The sequence below is a fragment of the Phyllopteryx taeniolatus genome, chromosome 17, assembly GCF_024500385.1.
Source record: "Phyllopteryx taeniolatus isolate TA_2022b chromosome 17, UOR_Ptae_1.2, whole genome shotgun sequence".
Classification (NCBI taxonomy): domain Eukaryota; kingdom Metazoa; phylum Chordata; class Actinopteri; order Syngnathiformes; family Syngnathidae; genus Phyllopteryx; species Phyllopteryx taeniolatus.
This window is the reverse complement of record NC_084518.1, coordinates 16387126-16401723: the sequence shown is the minus strand read 5'-3', so window position 1 is coordinate 16401723 and position 14598 is coordinate 16387126. Positions and strand designations below refer to the sequence as shown.

The following is a 14598-nucleotide window of genomic DNA, read 5'->3' as shown; positions in this document are numbered from 1 at the left end:
TATTGTAAATAAATATAAAAAACCTTGAAAATATTTGAAGTTTCAAAATGTATCCAAACTTACCGCTGGTGTGCTTTATGTAGGCATTGTTGACGTACTCGTCATAAGCTAGTCGCCTTCATGAGCCGCGTAGAATAAGTCCTTCCTAGTTTCAACTCCGTTGTCATAGATAAACGGCTTGACAAAAAAAAAAAAAAAAAAAAAAAACGTTACTAAAAATAGCATGTTCCAGACTCTAGAGACTTGTGTGTCGTATTCTTCTTTGCAGAGCACTTTGCTAGATATGCTAAGATAATGGATACCTCCTGCCATCATAGCAGCCACGTGGAAATGTTGCCACATTCAATATGGCTGCCACATAGGCATATCTGTTTGTTGTTAGTTGTTTTTAAACAACAGTGGCCAATTCTGGAACTAACAGACTTTGTCAACGCCGGTCTAAGTGGCAAATGGAAACTATTGTTGGACACATTGTTTAGTCCCGACGGTCCGTTTTATCCGATAAATGTTATATCGGGGTGCATTTTATTGAGGTTCTACTGTGTATATATATATATATATATATAAGGGCTCCACCTAACGATTATGATCAAACACACAGAAAGCCTTAGGACGCTACCATAGTTTGACACAAAATAAAAAAATGTAAAACAAAATCCATGAAAAGGCAACTCACATTGATATCCTCTAGGTCCAGGAAGTTGAGAACCACGCCGTTCCTCTTCCAGATGACGGGCGGCCGCAGGGTCCCCTGGATGGCGCAGGTGAGCACGGCGCTCAGGCCCACCGTCACTGCCGAGACGCTGACCCACTGGTCCTCCGCCAGGCTCAGCTGGACCACCTCTGCCAGGAGAAGGAAAGGGATGCGGATCGGTTCCGCCATTAGGGAGGAAATAATTGTTTGACGAAGGCGGGAAAAAAATCATGGAAAAGTAGGGAAATGTGCTGATGCTGCAGAAAAGCAGCCGAGGCTTAATACATCTCCAGGGTCCGTCTCATTACCAGCGGAGCGAGGAGGATAAACAGCTGTCCCGGAGTGATTCAGCTCGGGAATAAAAAGAGCACGTGGCCGAGGACTAAATATCATTCTTCTCATTAAGGAAAATTGATGTTCATCGGAGCGGTCACGCATCATTCCGTTTCACCTTTTGCGGGGAAACCAGGAATTATTCTCCACTTTCGTTGCCGCTCATTGAGCAGCAGTGGGGTCAAGCAGGCTTAGGGTTAGTGGCGGCTGGTGTGCTTTCTCACAGAAGGCTCGAAATAGAGGAAATACAAAGTGTCCTAAAAGTTACTATATGCCTTTTTTCCATTTGGTTTCAGGTATGATTTGAACAGACGTCAGGCCATCAGTATTTGACAGTTTAGGCTTTGCCGTTTTTGTAAGCATATAATTCGCCTGTCCGTTCCAAAATTGCTACCTGGCAAGAAGTTTTTTTTTGTCCCCAACTGTAGTTCAACACCAGTTTGAGAAGCTTTATGGCCATCAGATTGCTCCAACACGTAAAATTTATGCTATCCATGGCAAGGTTCGTGAAACTTGATCTGTTCTTGACAAACCATGCAGCGGAAGGGACTACCGCCACTGATGAAAACACCAAACTTCTAGAGCAGGCGGGAAGGTCTATCTGGACGGCGGCACTGGAACTCAGCATCAACAAAAACTCGATTCACTCAGCGGATCCTTCAGGTTGTTTCGCATCACAATCTTTTGCTAAAAAAAAAAAAAAGCTATCGGCTTTGCTCAAACGCCTACTTTTAAAATCAGTCGTACCTGTCTTAATCCATGCTAGGTCAGATCCTGATGTTCGAAAAAGGAGGCAGAGAGAGCCGACTAAAGCATTAGCCTCGCTATGCGACGTTAGCCTCGCCTTGTTCCTCAAACAGGTCTTGGAAAAAGTCTCTGGACTGCAAATTAATTGCCATATTCAGCTGATCTTGTCCGCGCACTTTCACATCAAGCTTCCCCTGATAGTCTCCTGTCAAACAGTGTTGTATTAAGTGACTTCACTGAATTATTGAATTTCTCTTCCTCCATTTTGCATCTCTATCAAGTCGTCTCCAACTCCTCCAACTCAACCTGTCAATCAGCCGCACTTTATGACAGATGGATGTGATGAGGCGTGTGGTATGTAAATCCAGCTGCATTAAGTATAAGTATTTTATTCTGTTGTTTCATTTTTATTTCGTCTTATTCAAGGTAATGTGCTTAGTGGTGAGTGATAGGCCAGCGACCACTGGTTAGGGTATCGTTTTAAGGTTGGCGATCGGGATTCAAGAGTTTCCACCTGGAAAACATCAGAACTGTGTTATGTGCTGTGATTAGCCAGTCTGGATTCCTGGGTTGTAGCAATTACATTTAAGCCACAAATTAACAATGTGTGCTACTCAGCTGCCCATGCAGGAAATTATTGGCCTCAGTAGCATCGTCCGTTCCTCTGCTTTGCCTCGTAAAAGTAGCAAAGGGGGACAACAGAGTCGTCGGCTCGCTGCATCAGTAATTCCTCCAGAGACCTCGTACGTGCTCTGCCTGCCATCGCTCTCACTTCCTGTCAGGCACGCTCGCGCATTCCCGCCTCGGTCAATCGTTCGGCATTAGTGTGTCGCTTGGATTCTGACTCATACTTCCGTTTTCACATCCTCCTCCTCATCCGTTTTTCACCACTGTAGTCCTTCTACATTTGTCAACCAATTTAAACCATTCGAAAATCAAGATAAAAAAAACAAATTCAGCAACCATTTTTCTTTGGAACCATTTGTCAATGTTCCAAAAAGCCCCACTTCTTCCAGAAATCCACCACACAAAATAAACATTAAAGTCTATGACAGATTAAACAAAAATGTTACCCATCTTTCCATTCCAAATTCATATTGAACAGTTCATTCAGTACGTCTTGGGAACTATTTTTCACATTCCAATAATTCCCACTTTCCCAAAATTCCATACGATTCACAGTAAAATTCCCAAATTTTCGCAATGAAATTCCCAAATTAATGAGAATTATTTACCTTCTTGCTTCACATTTTGAGGAATTCAAATCATTCCAACTTCAAGTCTCACATTCTACGTTTCAATAACTCAATAAATCCCACAGCATGATTCGACACATTTATCTAGTGCAAATTATTTTGCCGACACGCAATCTAGATCTTGCCGACTTCAGCTTGAAAACCACTAGTTTAAACGCACACATTCCCTGGAATGTGGAACTAGGAATGCTTCCATCCTGTCTCTCGCTCTCTCTCTCTCCGTTAGCAATGCTGATTGATTAGCGGCGCTCCCGGAGTCCCTGGATGGTCAATTACTGGCTTGTGTGCGGCCGGGGCTATTCCGGGAGAAAAGGGTGGGAAACTAACGGGGGCATCATTTTAAAAATAATGTCATGGCATCCTTGCCCGGCCATGCGGCGCGTTGAAAAGCGTCCGCCTGTGGATACGCAATTTGTCCCCTCGTTGTGTCAGAATGGGTTCAAGACATGGGAGGAAGCCTTGAATAGCTTGACAATAGGGTCTTCATTTCTTTTATCCTGCAGTATCTACAGTAAGAGCTGGAAACCAGGTAAGATGCTAGTTAGCTAACCCTAGCCTTAACCCCAACCCTATTCCTACTGCAAAAATCTTGAATCCCCTAAAATCTTCAAGGTCTTGTTTAAACGTGCTTCTGCAGCTCATCTCTCATTTGGCAGCAGGAGAATCCATTTATTAAAGTGATGCTCTCTATCTCTCTCTTGCGAACGTGACACAAGATCTCTGACAATCCTGATAATCGTTCATCTTTACAGTGAGGCGCACCAACCCCCAAACCCCCACAACACCCAGCCTCTTTCTGACAGGCCCAGCTAAGTGGTGTTTCATGTTCTTGTGAGGGGAGGGCTGGGTAAGAGATATAAAAGCCTACGGTAGGTGTCAGAGGGGGTTTCACCTGACCAATGGGTCACAATCTGTAGAGAGAGTGGGAAATTTACAGTATACCGCCAGCATTTTTCATGAGTTGTAGGCCTTTTATGTCGCCCCCTAGCAGAGTGATCGCCCCGGGCTATGTTCACCAATGGTGCGGGGATAAAATCTCTGTCCGCATGATAACGCATTTATGAGCTGTCGAGGGCACGCTGAAGAAACAGGTGGTGCTACAACTGCTTATCTCAAAGCCACTGTAACCAAGGGAAGGAGCATACCGAAGGCAGACAATTTGAAGGGACAACAAAGAGACAACGCTTTTAATTGAACCTAACCCAACCCCAAACATATATTTAACCATAACCCATACCACAACCCGTAAACCGAAGATCACTCTCAATCCCAAACTTAATTTTAACCCTACCCCGCACACCACACCCCAACCTAAAGCCTAACCAAAACCTAACCCATCCACCATAACCCAAACCCCATCACTGAACCTCAACATTAATCAAAATCTGATCCCTAATCCCATTAACTCTTACTCAAACTCCCCCAACACGACTAAACCCAACCTGAACCCTAACCCTGCCATTGCGGTCGAGGGGCCACAAAAGTACCTGCAACATGAATGCAAATACAGGTGATTGTCAGCAGACTGCTTTTGTAAGAACATCTTATGCTCTCCTCTCAACGTCGACACCTTTGCCCTACACCTAAATCCTCCTCTGCCCCACCAGGCTGCAATCTGTGCACCGCCTGTAATCCTTACCCTGATCAAAAGGTGCCCTCATCCTACTGAATATGGAGTAGCTGAAACCAAGCGAGCGACGAGTTGTCCGTTCAGAAAGCTGCAAGCCGACAAATAGAGTCGTCTTGCCTCTCGACTTTTTTCACTGGCTTTATATAAGAGCCCCGTTCCGCCGATTCAATACCATACTTTAGTCAAGACATAACTGCACTACTATAACTGAGCCATCTGGCCAACTCGCTGACAATTCACGGCAAGCAGATGTTTTCCTTGAAGGGAACAAAAGTTCCCCTGAGAGCATTGCAGGGAAATATGACTTTCTCTGCTGTGACAGCAAAATATTTTGAAAAAAACTGACAGTATTGTGCCGGAATGAAATTTAGGACTATTTGTTACAATTCACATTGACTAGATTTGTCAAGAGTATCAAGCAGAGGTGGGAGACTGGGAGTCTCAGACTTAAGTCGCCAATTTCAAGACTTGGAATTTGCTTGGCTAAAACTCGACTTCACTTCGACTCTGTATTCTTGACATTCAACTGGACTTAGACTTGAACTACATGGCTTGACAAATCAGTATTTTTAAGATAGTGTGCCACTTGTTTTGTTTGTGAAAAAGTTATTTTAGTGTAGTGCATTGCCCGTAGGTGTGTATGTGAGTGCGAATGGTTGTTTGTTTGTATGTGCCCTGCGATTGGCTGGCAACCAGTTCAGGGTGTACCCCGCCTCCTGCCCAATGATAGCTGGGATAGGCTCCAGCACACCCAGAAAATGGATGGATGGATGGATGCATGCAAACCTGGCAACCCACCAGTACACTATAATGCGGAGTACAGAGGCCTCATAAAGCAAGTGCCATTGAATGAGATCCAGAAGATTATTACACTTGGATTCGAGGATTCTAGTTTTAATCAAATCGTGAAAACGAGAACGACAACATGCAAAGTTTGCGAGTCAAAGATAAGAGACAACAACTCCGACATCAAACCTTCATCTGTCACTATAAAAAAAAGTAGATCTTTAACTGCGAAGACCATAAAGTCGTAGACAAAATGTGTGATTGTGAATGTGTTTGTACAGCTGCTCAATGCAAAGGGGCTAACATGTGAATGACTGAGCAAGAATGTATGACGTGACTTATTGACTCGCTTAATCCAAGTAATGACTCAAGCTGCTTGAAAATGAGTGGGAAGTCGATATACTTGAGTTATGTCGCAGTATGTGGACTTGCTTGAAACTTCGTCTTGAGCCTTACTTATGACTTATTACCTATGTACCTATATGACTTACTCCCACCTCTGGAACCAAAGGTACTGATTTGTACATTCAAAATTACTTAGTTACCTACTTATTACTTAGTACTGTCCCAAAATTGATTTCATTTTCGAGTACCGAGGGGGTGTTGATTGGTGGACAGAGAATAGCCGTCTTCTTCCTCTAATAACAGACAAATGATGACAAGAAAGAACACGTAATGCCTGATTTCAGTAAATACACCATAGGGTGAGTTTGGTACCACACTCCCTTGATAGTGAAGCAACAAGGAAGTGAAATTATTAACAATAAGAGCGCAGTAGAAGAAAGGCTATCAGGGTCGAAGTAAAGCCTCCCGAGCTCCTGCACGGATTTGCATGTCTGCGGCTAATTAGACACGAAAAGTTGGCGGAAAGGAAAAAAGGCAAGCAGCGCAGGGAGCAGGCTCGGGTGGGATTAGTCGCAGCGTAATGACGGGAGATAGTGGAAGATTTGTCCAACGACGAGCGCATCGCCCGCCGGGAGGTCAGAACGATGATTTTACATGATCCCAGGCTCGCATTTCCCATCGTCAAGAGCAATTTGTCTTCAAGGAGATCATGTCGGAGCTGATATTAGTCACTTCGGCGTGTCTCGAGTAAGGATTAAAGTCGACCCTCAATTAAGGTTCTAAATTTAGATGAGGACCTTCAACTCAAGGCAAACTTTGACATGAAATGAATCATCTTTAAAAAAAAATAAAAAATGATTGTGCTCATCATGAAATGTATGAAAATCAAAGAACGATGCTGTAAAATGCAAAGGTAAGCGGCTTTTTATGTTCCAAGGGATTTCGGCCAATTCGAGGGTCCTTCAAATGGGAACTTGTCCTAGAGATTTTGTTCGACTGCTACCAAATCTGAACCGACAACTAGACACTAAATTGCAAAAATTGTGAGTTTTCATAATTTGGTGTTGGCGGAGCTTAGTTGCAAAGTTTGATCATTTGCAACAAAACAGGGTTTGCCCCCTGGGCAGTGTTAAAGAATATATTACGAGCACATCCAATAGACAGGAAACCTGGCTGGACGCATGAAAATTAATATAGAACTTATGGTGTCAATCACGTAGTTGACCATTCTGGTTTAAAATTGCAGTTTTGGGGCAATTCTTGACACTTCCGCACATCGTACATGAACGTACTCCGATTAGGGAATTCACTCAATCGCCACCAAACTGAATGTGTGCGTTTTAATAATGTTATTATTAGATTAGGTTGTGGGTCAAGAAATAATGGGCAGTGGGACACGAATGGCAAAAAAGCACAAAACCTCATGGATAGGTGTGAATACTGATGGTGCGTTTTTCAGCGAATCACTTGAGTTATGATGTACAGAAAAATGGTCGAGTTTGTCAACCGGTGAGGGTTGACTGGAAATCCATATTTTCCATACAAAGAGCATAACAAACCCTTGCAGTGAGGTCAGGTAATGTCACCCCCGCCCTCCTTCCGTTGAGGTAGACTCTCCGTGTTTTGAGTGTATAAATCCCGCACGGCCGCGCTGCACAGTGGCTGCACAATAAGTGTATTGCCGCCATAAAACAAATTGATGGCCGCAGAGGTTTGGAGCTTGTGTTTCTTCATTCAGTCGCGCAGTAAATTACTGCTTCCCTGCCCCGCTTGTGCTCGTCTCCGCCTTACATAAAGACTCGGGTGTTCCATCCGCCTGCAGTATGTGCGCACTGGAGGGAAGAACACGGGCGAAGGTGGGGAGGGCATGACGTTGTCTTCCTGCACCCCCTAATTGTTGATCATGTACTTCCTTTACCGCAACTCTTCTTTATGGTTCCTCTCCTGCTCAGGGGAATGGTGTGTGTTGCACTAAATAAATGATTCAGATATTAAACAGACAGATAGCAGTTACCATGACAACCAGGCTCAGCCATTCCCCAGCAATTGTATAGCGAGCAGACTTCCGGACCAGCGCCGCATTGACGGAATTCTTATGTTTATTACTCTAATAGTAGCTTCGTAGCTGTTTTTTGGAACACAGCCCAGGTCCCTTTTCCACTGCACAGTACCTACTCAGCTCTACCTGCTATGAAGACACATTTAGCAGGAGATCTTTCATAGTAATATTTGTGGGTTAGCACTCATACTAACGTTAGCCTTAGCTCTGGACTCGGTACCTATATACTGCACTCGGGTCTCCGCTTTGCTGCAGCTCCCACAGTCTCCTCTTGGATAAAATGACAGCTGACGTCAAAACAGAAGACACTTGTTCGCTTCCATTGTTCAGATCAGCCATCATTCAATAAGGTGACGTTCCGCAAGGAAGCATGTAAAGTCCCTTTACTTTCTCGAAGATTTTCAATATTAGAATAAAAAAAGTTGATTCATGTCAAAAAAAAGGCCCTTGCAGCAATTATTGCAACATCCACTTCTTGTAGGTGTCCCAATAGTTTTGTCCAAATAACATTGCATTTTCCCTCTCCTTCCACCTACTTGGCCATCATTCTCCTTTCTCTTCCATCCTCTGCCGCTCCACTCTGTTGATTAATTAGTCTAATATGCCGCCGCCGCAGCATAGCTTCCATCCCTGTGTAACTCCACCCTAAGACGGGAGTAAACAAGCACGAAAAAAAGGAGAAAACAACAGGAATGGGGGGAAAAGTACTCCTAATTAAAAAGCTTGCCCAGCTCTTTCTAATGGGAAAGTTGGGAAAGTGGCTTACAAAGTCGTTGGAATCAAGTCAGCAGCATTAGAATTCACCACTCTCTCTCGCCGTCAGAATTTGACCAAAGGTTTCGTGAAAAGGTTCGACTAATAACTATGCAACGAGATACACTGTGCTAACTCCCTCGCGTAGCTAAGTTCGCAGTACCAGTTAAGTAGTTAAGTTACTTATCTGTCAGCAAAGGGCTAATTGCCTCTGGTGAAAAGGAAAGCCAGTTTCTGTCTCGTGTAGTTTTTCTCCCGAAAAACAGCCTATTCACAGCCTATTCACTTTAAATTATTAAAATGGGGCGAGTGGTTTGCAGGTCTGCCTCACGTTTGGGGTTCAGGGTTTGAATCTCGGCTCCGGCTTTCCTGTGTCTTAATTGAAGGTGAATGTTTATGCGGGTTTGTCTATACTGTATTAGCCCTGCCATTGGCTGGCAACCAGTCCAGGGTGTACCCCGCCTCTTCCTCATATAACTCACAAGCACAATAAATATATGTTTAAAGGTCCCCTTTCATCAGAATCAAACTTTTCTTGCGGAAACAATCCATTCAATCCATTCAAGTAATTCCTAAGCATTTAGGTACCAGAATTGTGCTGTGTTCGGGCCCTTTTTGTGGCAGATGGTTTTGCTTTCACACAAAGCTGGAAGTGCATTTCTGGGTTTGAGGAAATTAAAATGAAATCAAACTACCAAGTTAATCTTTTCTGAGCTGCCTATTTCCCAAAATGAGTGAGCCCTTCGGAATTTCGGTGGTGGGGCTTGGTGATGAAGTGCTGCCTCCACCAATGAAAATACAATCAAATATTTTATGTCACTTCATTTCAATGCCCTAGCTCCACCCCAGTTGTCATGGTAGCTTTGACCAGCATTGGCCCTGCAGTAGAGGGGGTGGGGTGAGCTCATTTGCATGGGCAGGACTGCCCCCTCATAACAGGCCGATTTCATCCATTTCATTCAATTTATTATTTACCTGTCCATGCATCCATTTTCTTTGGCCTGTCCTCATTAGTGTCTACACGGGAAAAACTCACATCAAACACAAAAGCTAAGCGGAGTTGCAGTGTTGTTGGATGCACAGATTAGTATTCGCAACTTACAAGCAGCACATATTTTGATTGCTGTCAAGGTGGGGGTGGATTTGACGATGTGCTCGCTGCAGGCGCCACATATACTTGTCTGCAAACTAATTAGATGGCTGGGTAATGAAGTGCTGCGTCCACCAGTGAAAATGCAAGCCGTGCTTTTATTGTTATCAGACTCTGGACTGATTGAGAACAACTAGACCTAGCTCCACCCTGGTTGTCATGGTAATAAAAGCCCTACTTGCCATTGGCCTTGCTGTATGGGAGACAAGGTGAGCAGTGGCTCATTTGCAGGACTCTGGACCGCCTCCTCAACACCAGCTAATTTTTGAGAAAATAGTGTGGTAAATGTGCTATCATTCTCAATCCTTGGGGTAGTTTGACAAAAGCCTGTCATAGATACCTGGGAATTGCTTCAATTGTAAAGCTATTGTGGAAAAGACCACGTTCAAGGACAAAAAAAAAACAACCCGTGAATGGCTTTGTAAAATAGGTTCCATGTCTGCTTTCAGCGGCTTTTGCATCTTTACATTGTCGGGGAATTAGCGTAGATGTAATTAGACAAGGGGCTCTGTGTCAGAGGTGCTATGATTCAGAGGCGGCGGGAGATAAGACGGGTGAGCAGGTGCCTCGGCGGAGGAAATAGGACCGGTCCGCCCAAGCACACAATCTTTGTGCATCGTCAGTAAGGAGATATGTCATCCTTTTAAATCTCATCATAATACTATTAGCGTCGCTCCCGAGCGGCCCTCCTCCGGCTGTCTGGCGGATGCGTTTTATTGTCACGAACGCCATGCAGACTTCCGACTGAGCATTATTGAATAATACTGTCAACGTTTACCATTTGGACATTTTGAGACATACTTGGCTGCGTTTTCTCGGTCTGATGCTAACATGCTAACAAAGCAGACATCCCGCTAACAGTAAGAGTACAGCGTTATAGTGGACCAGCAAAACACAATGTGTTTTGGGAAGCTGGTCAACCTCCATTTTGTTGGGAAATACTGGGAGTACATGGAACCTCAGATTTTGTAGGCACTATTTTTCTGACTATTTTTCATTTTTTAAACAAATTTTTCATCTAAATTTTGTCAGCTAACATTAGCACTAGCGTCAAGCACTTCAAGTACAAGCGAGGTACCTTTGTCTCAGCCACTGGCCCCGAAAGAGAAGAAGAAATGTGCTTGTTAGTGTTGCTGTTTTTCTATCTTAGCGCCAATTTATTTGACGCATTTTGTTCTACTATCCACAAAACATAAGGACGATGAAAAATATGAGTAACTAATAATATAATCGGATAAATGACTCACGGAAGGCGGTGTAGAACTCGTGCAGGCTGAGGTGTCCGTCGTTGTTGTAGTCGTCGTAGCGCAGCAGGTCCTGCATGGTGCAATGCAACAAGGCGTCGTCCAAGTGCTCTTTCATGGAGATCTAACGTACAATACAGAAAAAAGTTGATTGTTTTATAAAAATGAAAACTATGGTAACATGAAGTGGAGAAAAATATATATATATGTATAAGTTACAGCGACGTGTTCAAGGTAAATGTGAAATATCACCAGTGATAATATGAACTGTATACAGTGGATACGGAAAGTTTTCAGACCCCCTTACATTTTTCACTCTTTGTTATATTGCAGCAATTTGTTAAAATCATTTAAGTTCATTTTTTTCCTCATTAATTTACACACAGCAACCCATATTGACAGGAAAAAAACATAATTGTTGGCATTTTTGCTGATTTATTAAAAAGAAAAACTGAAATATCACACAGCCATAAGTATTCAGACCCTTTACTGTGACACTCATATATTTAACTCGGGTGCTGTCCATTTCTTCTGATCATCCTTAAAATGGTTCTACACTCTCCATCTGGCCAAGGTTACAAAAAAGATTCTGCTGCACTTAAGGTTCCTAAGAGCACAGTGGCCTCCATAATCCTGAAATGGAAGACGTTTGGGACGATCAGAAACCTTCCTAGAGCTGATCAGAATCCTTCCTAGAGTCCACCCGACCCTAAGCACACAGCTAAAATACCGAAGGAGTGGTTACAGAACAACTCCGTGACTGTTTTTGAATGGCTCAGCCAGAGCCCTGACTTAAACCTAATTGAGCATCTCTGGAAAGACCTGAAAATGGCTGCCCACCAATGTTCACCATCCAACCTGACAGAGCTGGAGAGGATCTGGCAGAGGAGCCCCAAATCCAGGTGTGAAAAACTTCATCATTCCCCAAAAGACTCATGGCTGTATTAGCTCAAAAGGGTGCTTCTGCTAAATACTGAGCACTTATGAATACTTATGGCTGTGTGATATTTCAGTTTTTCTTTTTTTAATAAATCTGCAAAAATTTCAACAATTCCGTTTTTTTTGCTGTCAATATGTGATGCTGCGTGTACATTAATGTGGGAAAAAAAATGTAACTTAAATGATCTTACCAAATGGCTACAAATTAAAAAAACTGAAAATTTTAAGGGGGTCTGAATACTTTCCGGACCCACTGTACATTAAAAACTCTGCTTATGAAGTGGGGCACCACAAACTTTAGCTTTTACTAATTTGAGTGGCATGATTGAGGTAAACACAAAATATCACTATTGAGTAAATAAACATTATTCATTCGCAATATAATTTTTTTAGTTGGCGACATGAAATGGGGCACCACGCAGTTTAGCTATTTTTTTGTAACTTTGAGTGACATAATTGGGGTAGATAGAAAATATGACTTGTGAGGAAATTAACACAGTTCGTTAAGATTTTTTTTTACACGTTGCTGACATGAAGCTGGACACCACCAGGCTGGCTGGCAAAGAGATCTAGAATTACTTTTGCTATTGTCGTATTGTCGAATGCTCATCTTCTTTAAGTATGTTTTTCGTAAAAGGAAAACAAATTAAAATAATACAATTCAAAGAAATTATGCAATACTAACGAAAGGAAAAAACAGGAAATAAAACACAAAAAAAGTTTAACAACTAGAACAATGAATGACTAAAATAAAATGACAATAATACAAATAAAAAAATAGTTAAAAATCAAGTGACAGATCAACTACAATGGCAAATAAAACAGCTGAAAACAGTTTGTACTATTAGATTTTCTAGTGACGTTTTGTGGTTTGCCTTACATGTTCCTTTTCACAGTCCTGCAGCTATGATTTTGCCGCCTTAAAAATGGCCCCCATTTTGGTTTATCTCCTCCAATTGACTGTCTACAGCGCATGTGTCGAGGCCGATTAAAGGGACGTGGCAAATTTAATTTATATATTTTAGGGCCTCCGGCAGGCTGCAGCCGTGTGTTCCACTGATAGCGTCGGATCTGACCATGAGCGTGCGCATTGAACACACCCCCCGACCAAAGTGCGGGAATTTCTTTCTGCTACAAAGACCACCCGCGCTTGTGTCTATGATTTCAGGTTCGTGGCTAAACTGTTTAAAGCCTTTTCAGAGACATGTCGGCATTAGTAGCTGCCATTCGTCGTAATCTTTTGTTGCATCTCGACACAATAAACTAGCGTTAATTAAAAAAAAAAAAAAAAAAAAGAAGAAGAAGATTATTTCTATTTGTGCCTGTAAAAAGTCAGCCATAAATCACTCTGGAGTTTTTAATTTTAAACAATCGAGCGCTGCGTTGGCAACAATGGCGGAGAGGTGAAAGAAGATTAATTACTTGCAATGTTTTATTTAGATTTGGCAGGCGCTTATTAATTTCAGCTCTGGGATTGTTTTGCATCAGACAACCAAAAGGGAAATGTTTTTGGTGTATTTACCTGTATATTTTGTTCACCTTTGTGGTGTGAAGTTGGGCAACACAAAGTTTAGCTAATTTACTTGAAACAAACATTTTATGTTGACGTAAATACTGTACCGTACAAATACTGTTAACACTGTATTTAAATTTGGCAACATGAAGTTGGGCACCACAAAGTTTGGCTGTTTTTATTGGTGTGATGTAGCTCACTTAAAGTGATGTGACTAAGACAAATATAAAAAAAGACCATTTGTGAGGGAATTCAAACTATTATATACTAATAACTAATAGATACATACTTTTAATGTTGGCGACATGAAGTTGGACACCACAAAGTTTGGCCCTTATTAACTTTGAGTGAGGTGATTGAAGAAAACACCAAATATTGCTAAGGATGACATTCTATTCTATTAAATATTGTGAAATCTCAAAATCTTTGGTGACATGAAGTGGGGCACCACAAAGTAATCATCAGTGAGAAAATTACCACGATTCAATATAAAGAAATATTATAATTTTTTAATTGCACTTCTAAGAAAAAAAATGTGCAGTGCACTTTCAAAGTGTTGCCAACTGTTAAAACCAAGCAAGAAGGCATTCCTGCCATTGGTGTGCTCATTATGCTAACCATAACGCTAAAACAGGAGCCTATAAACAACACCGTTCTTAAAGTAAGTTTAGCCAGCTGTTGCTGTTCCAGTAATGTCCTGTAGGTACTGGTAGCACTCAAAACAAACAAAGAAGAATATTTCTGACATCTGTTGGAGAGAAATTGTAAATACAATGCTAAAGACAACCGAAATGATTGATGCTAATTGTAGCTTGACTATCAATTAATTTTGGGCGCCGCTCACCTTCTCCAGTTCCTCGCCAACCAGTCGTCCGTCCTGGTCCACGTCCAGGTATTTGAACATGGTGTCCACCAGCGCCCGCCTAGTCTCCATGTCCCTTTGCTGGTTGCGTTCGGTTTCAGGGCTCCCAGGGGTGGTTTTAATGTCCAGCAGCAAGCTCTTCAGACGGTTGTACTCCGACATGGTGCATGCGTTACCTGCAGCAAGAGAAGACTTAAGATGATTCGGCTGAATCTGCTCGTTAACTCAGGTTAGTGGACTCACTGAAAACATAGCTGACTCAAGCAATTTGAGTGCATCTGTTTGCT

The 14598-nt window shown here is 42.5% G+C and overlaps 1 protein-coding gene across 4 annotated transcripts in view; it reads right to left on the bottom strand.

Moving 5' to 3' along the window:
- Positions 1-14598, bottom strand: part of fstl4 (follistatin-like 4) — a 161112-nt gene that overhangs the window by 19455 nt on the left and 127059 nt on the right. For all 4 annotated transcript variants that reach the window (XM_061752799.1, XM_061752800.1, XM_061752801.1 and 1 more), the window contains 3 exons: positions 14294-14487; positions 11001-11121; positions 677-843 (listed from right to left, as the gene is read on the bottom strand). In XM_061752799.1, coding sequence (XP_061608783.1) covers positions 677-843; positions 11001-11121; positions 14294-14487 — 482 coding nt within the window. The remainder of the gene's footprint in view (positions 1-676; positions 844-11000; positions 11122-14293; positions 14488-14598) is intronic.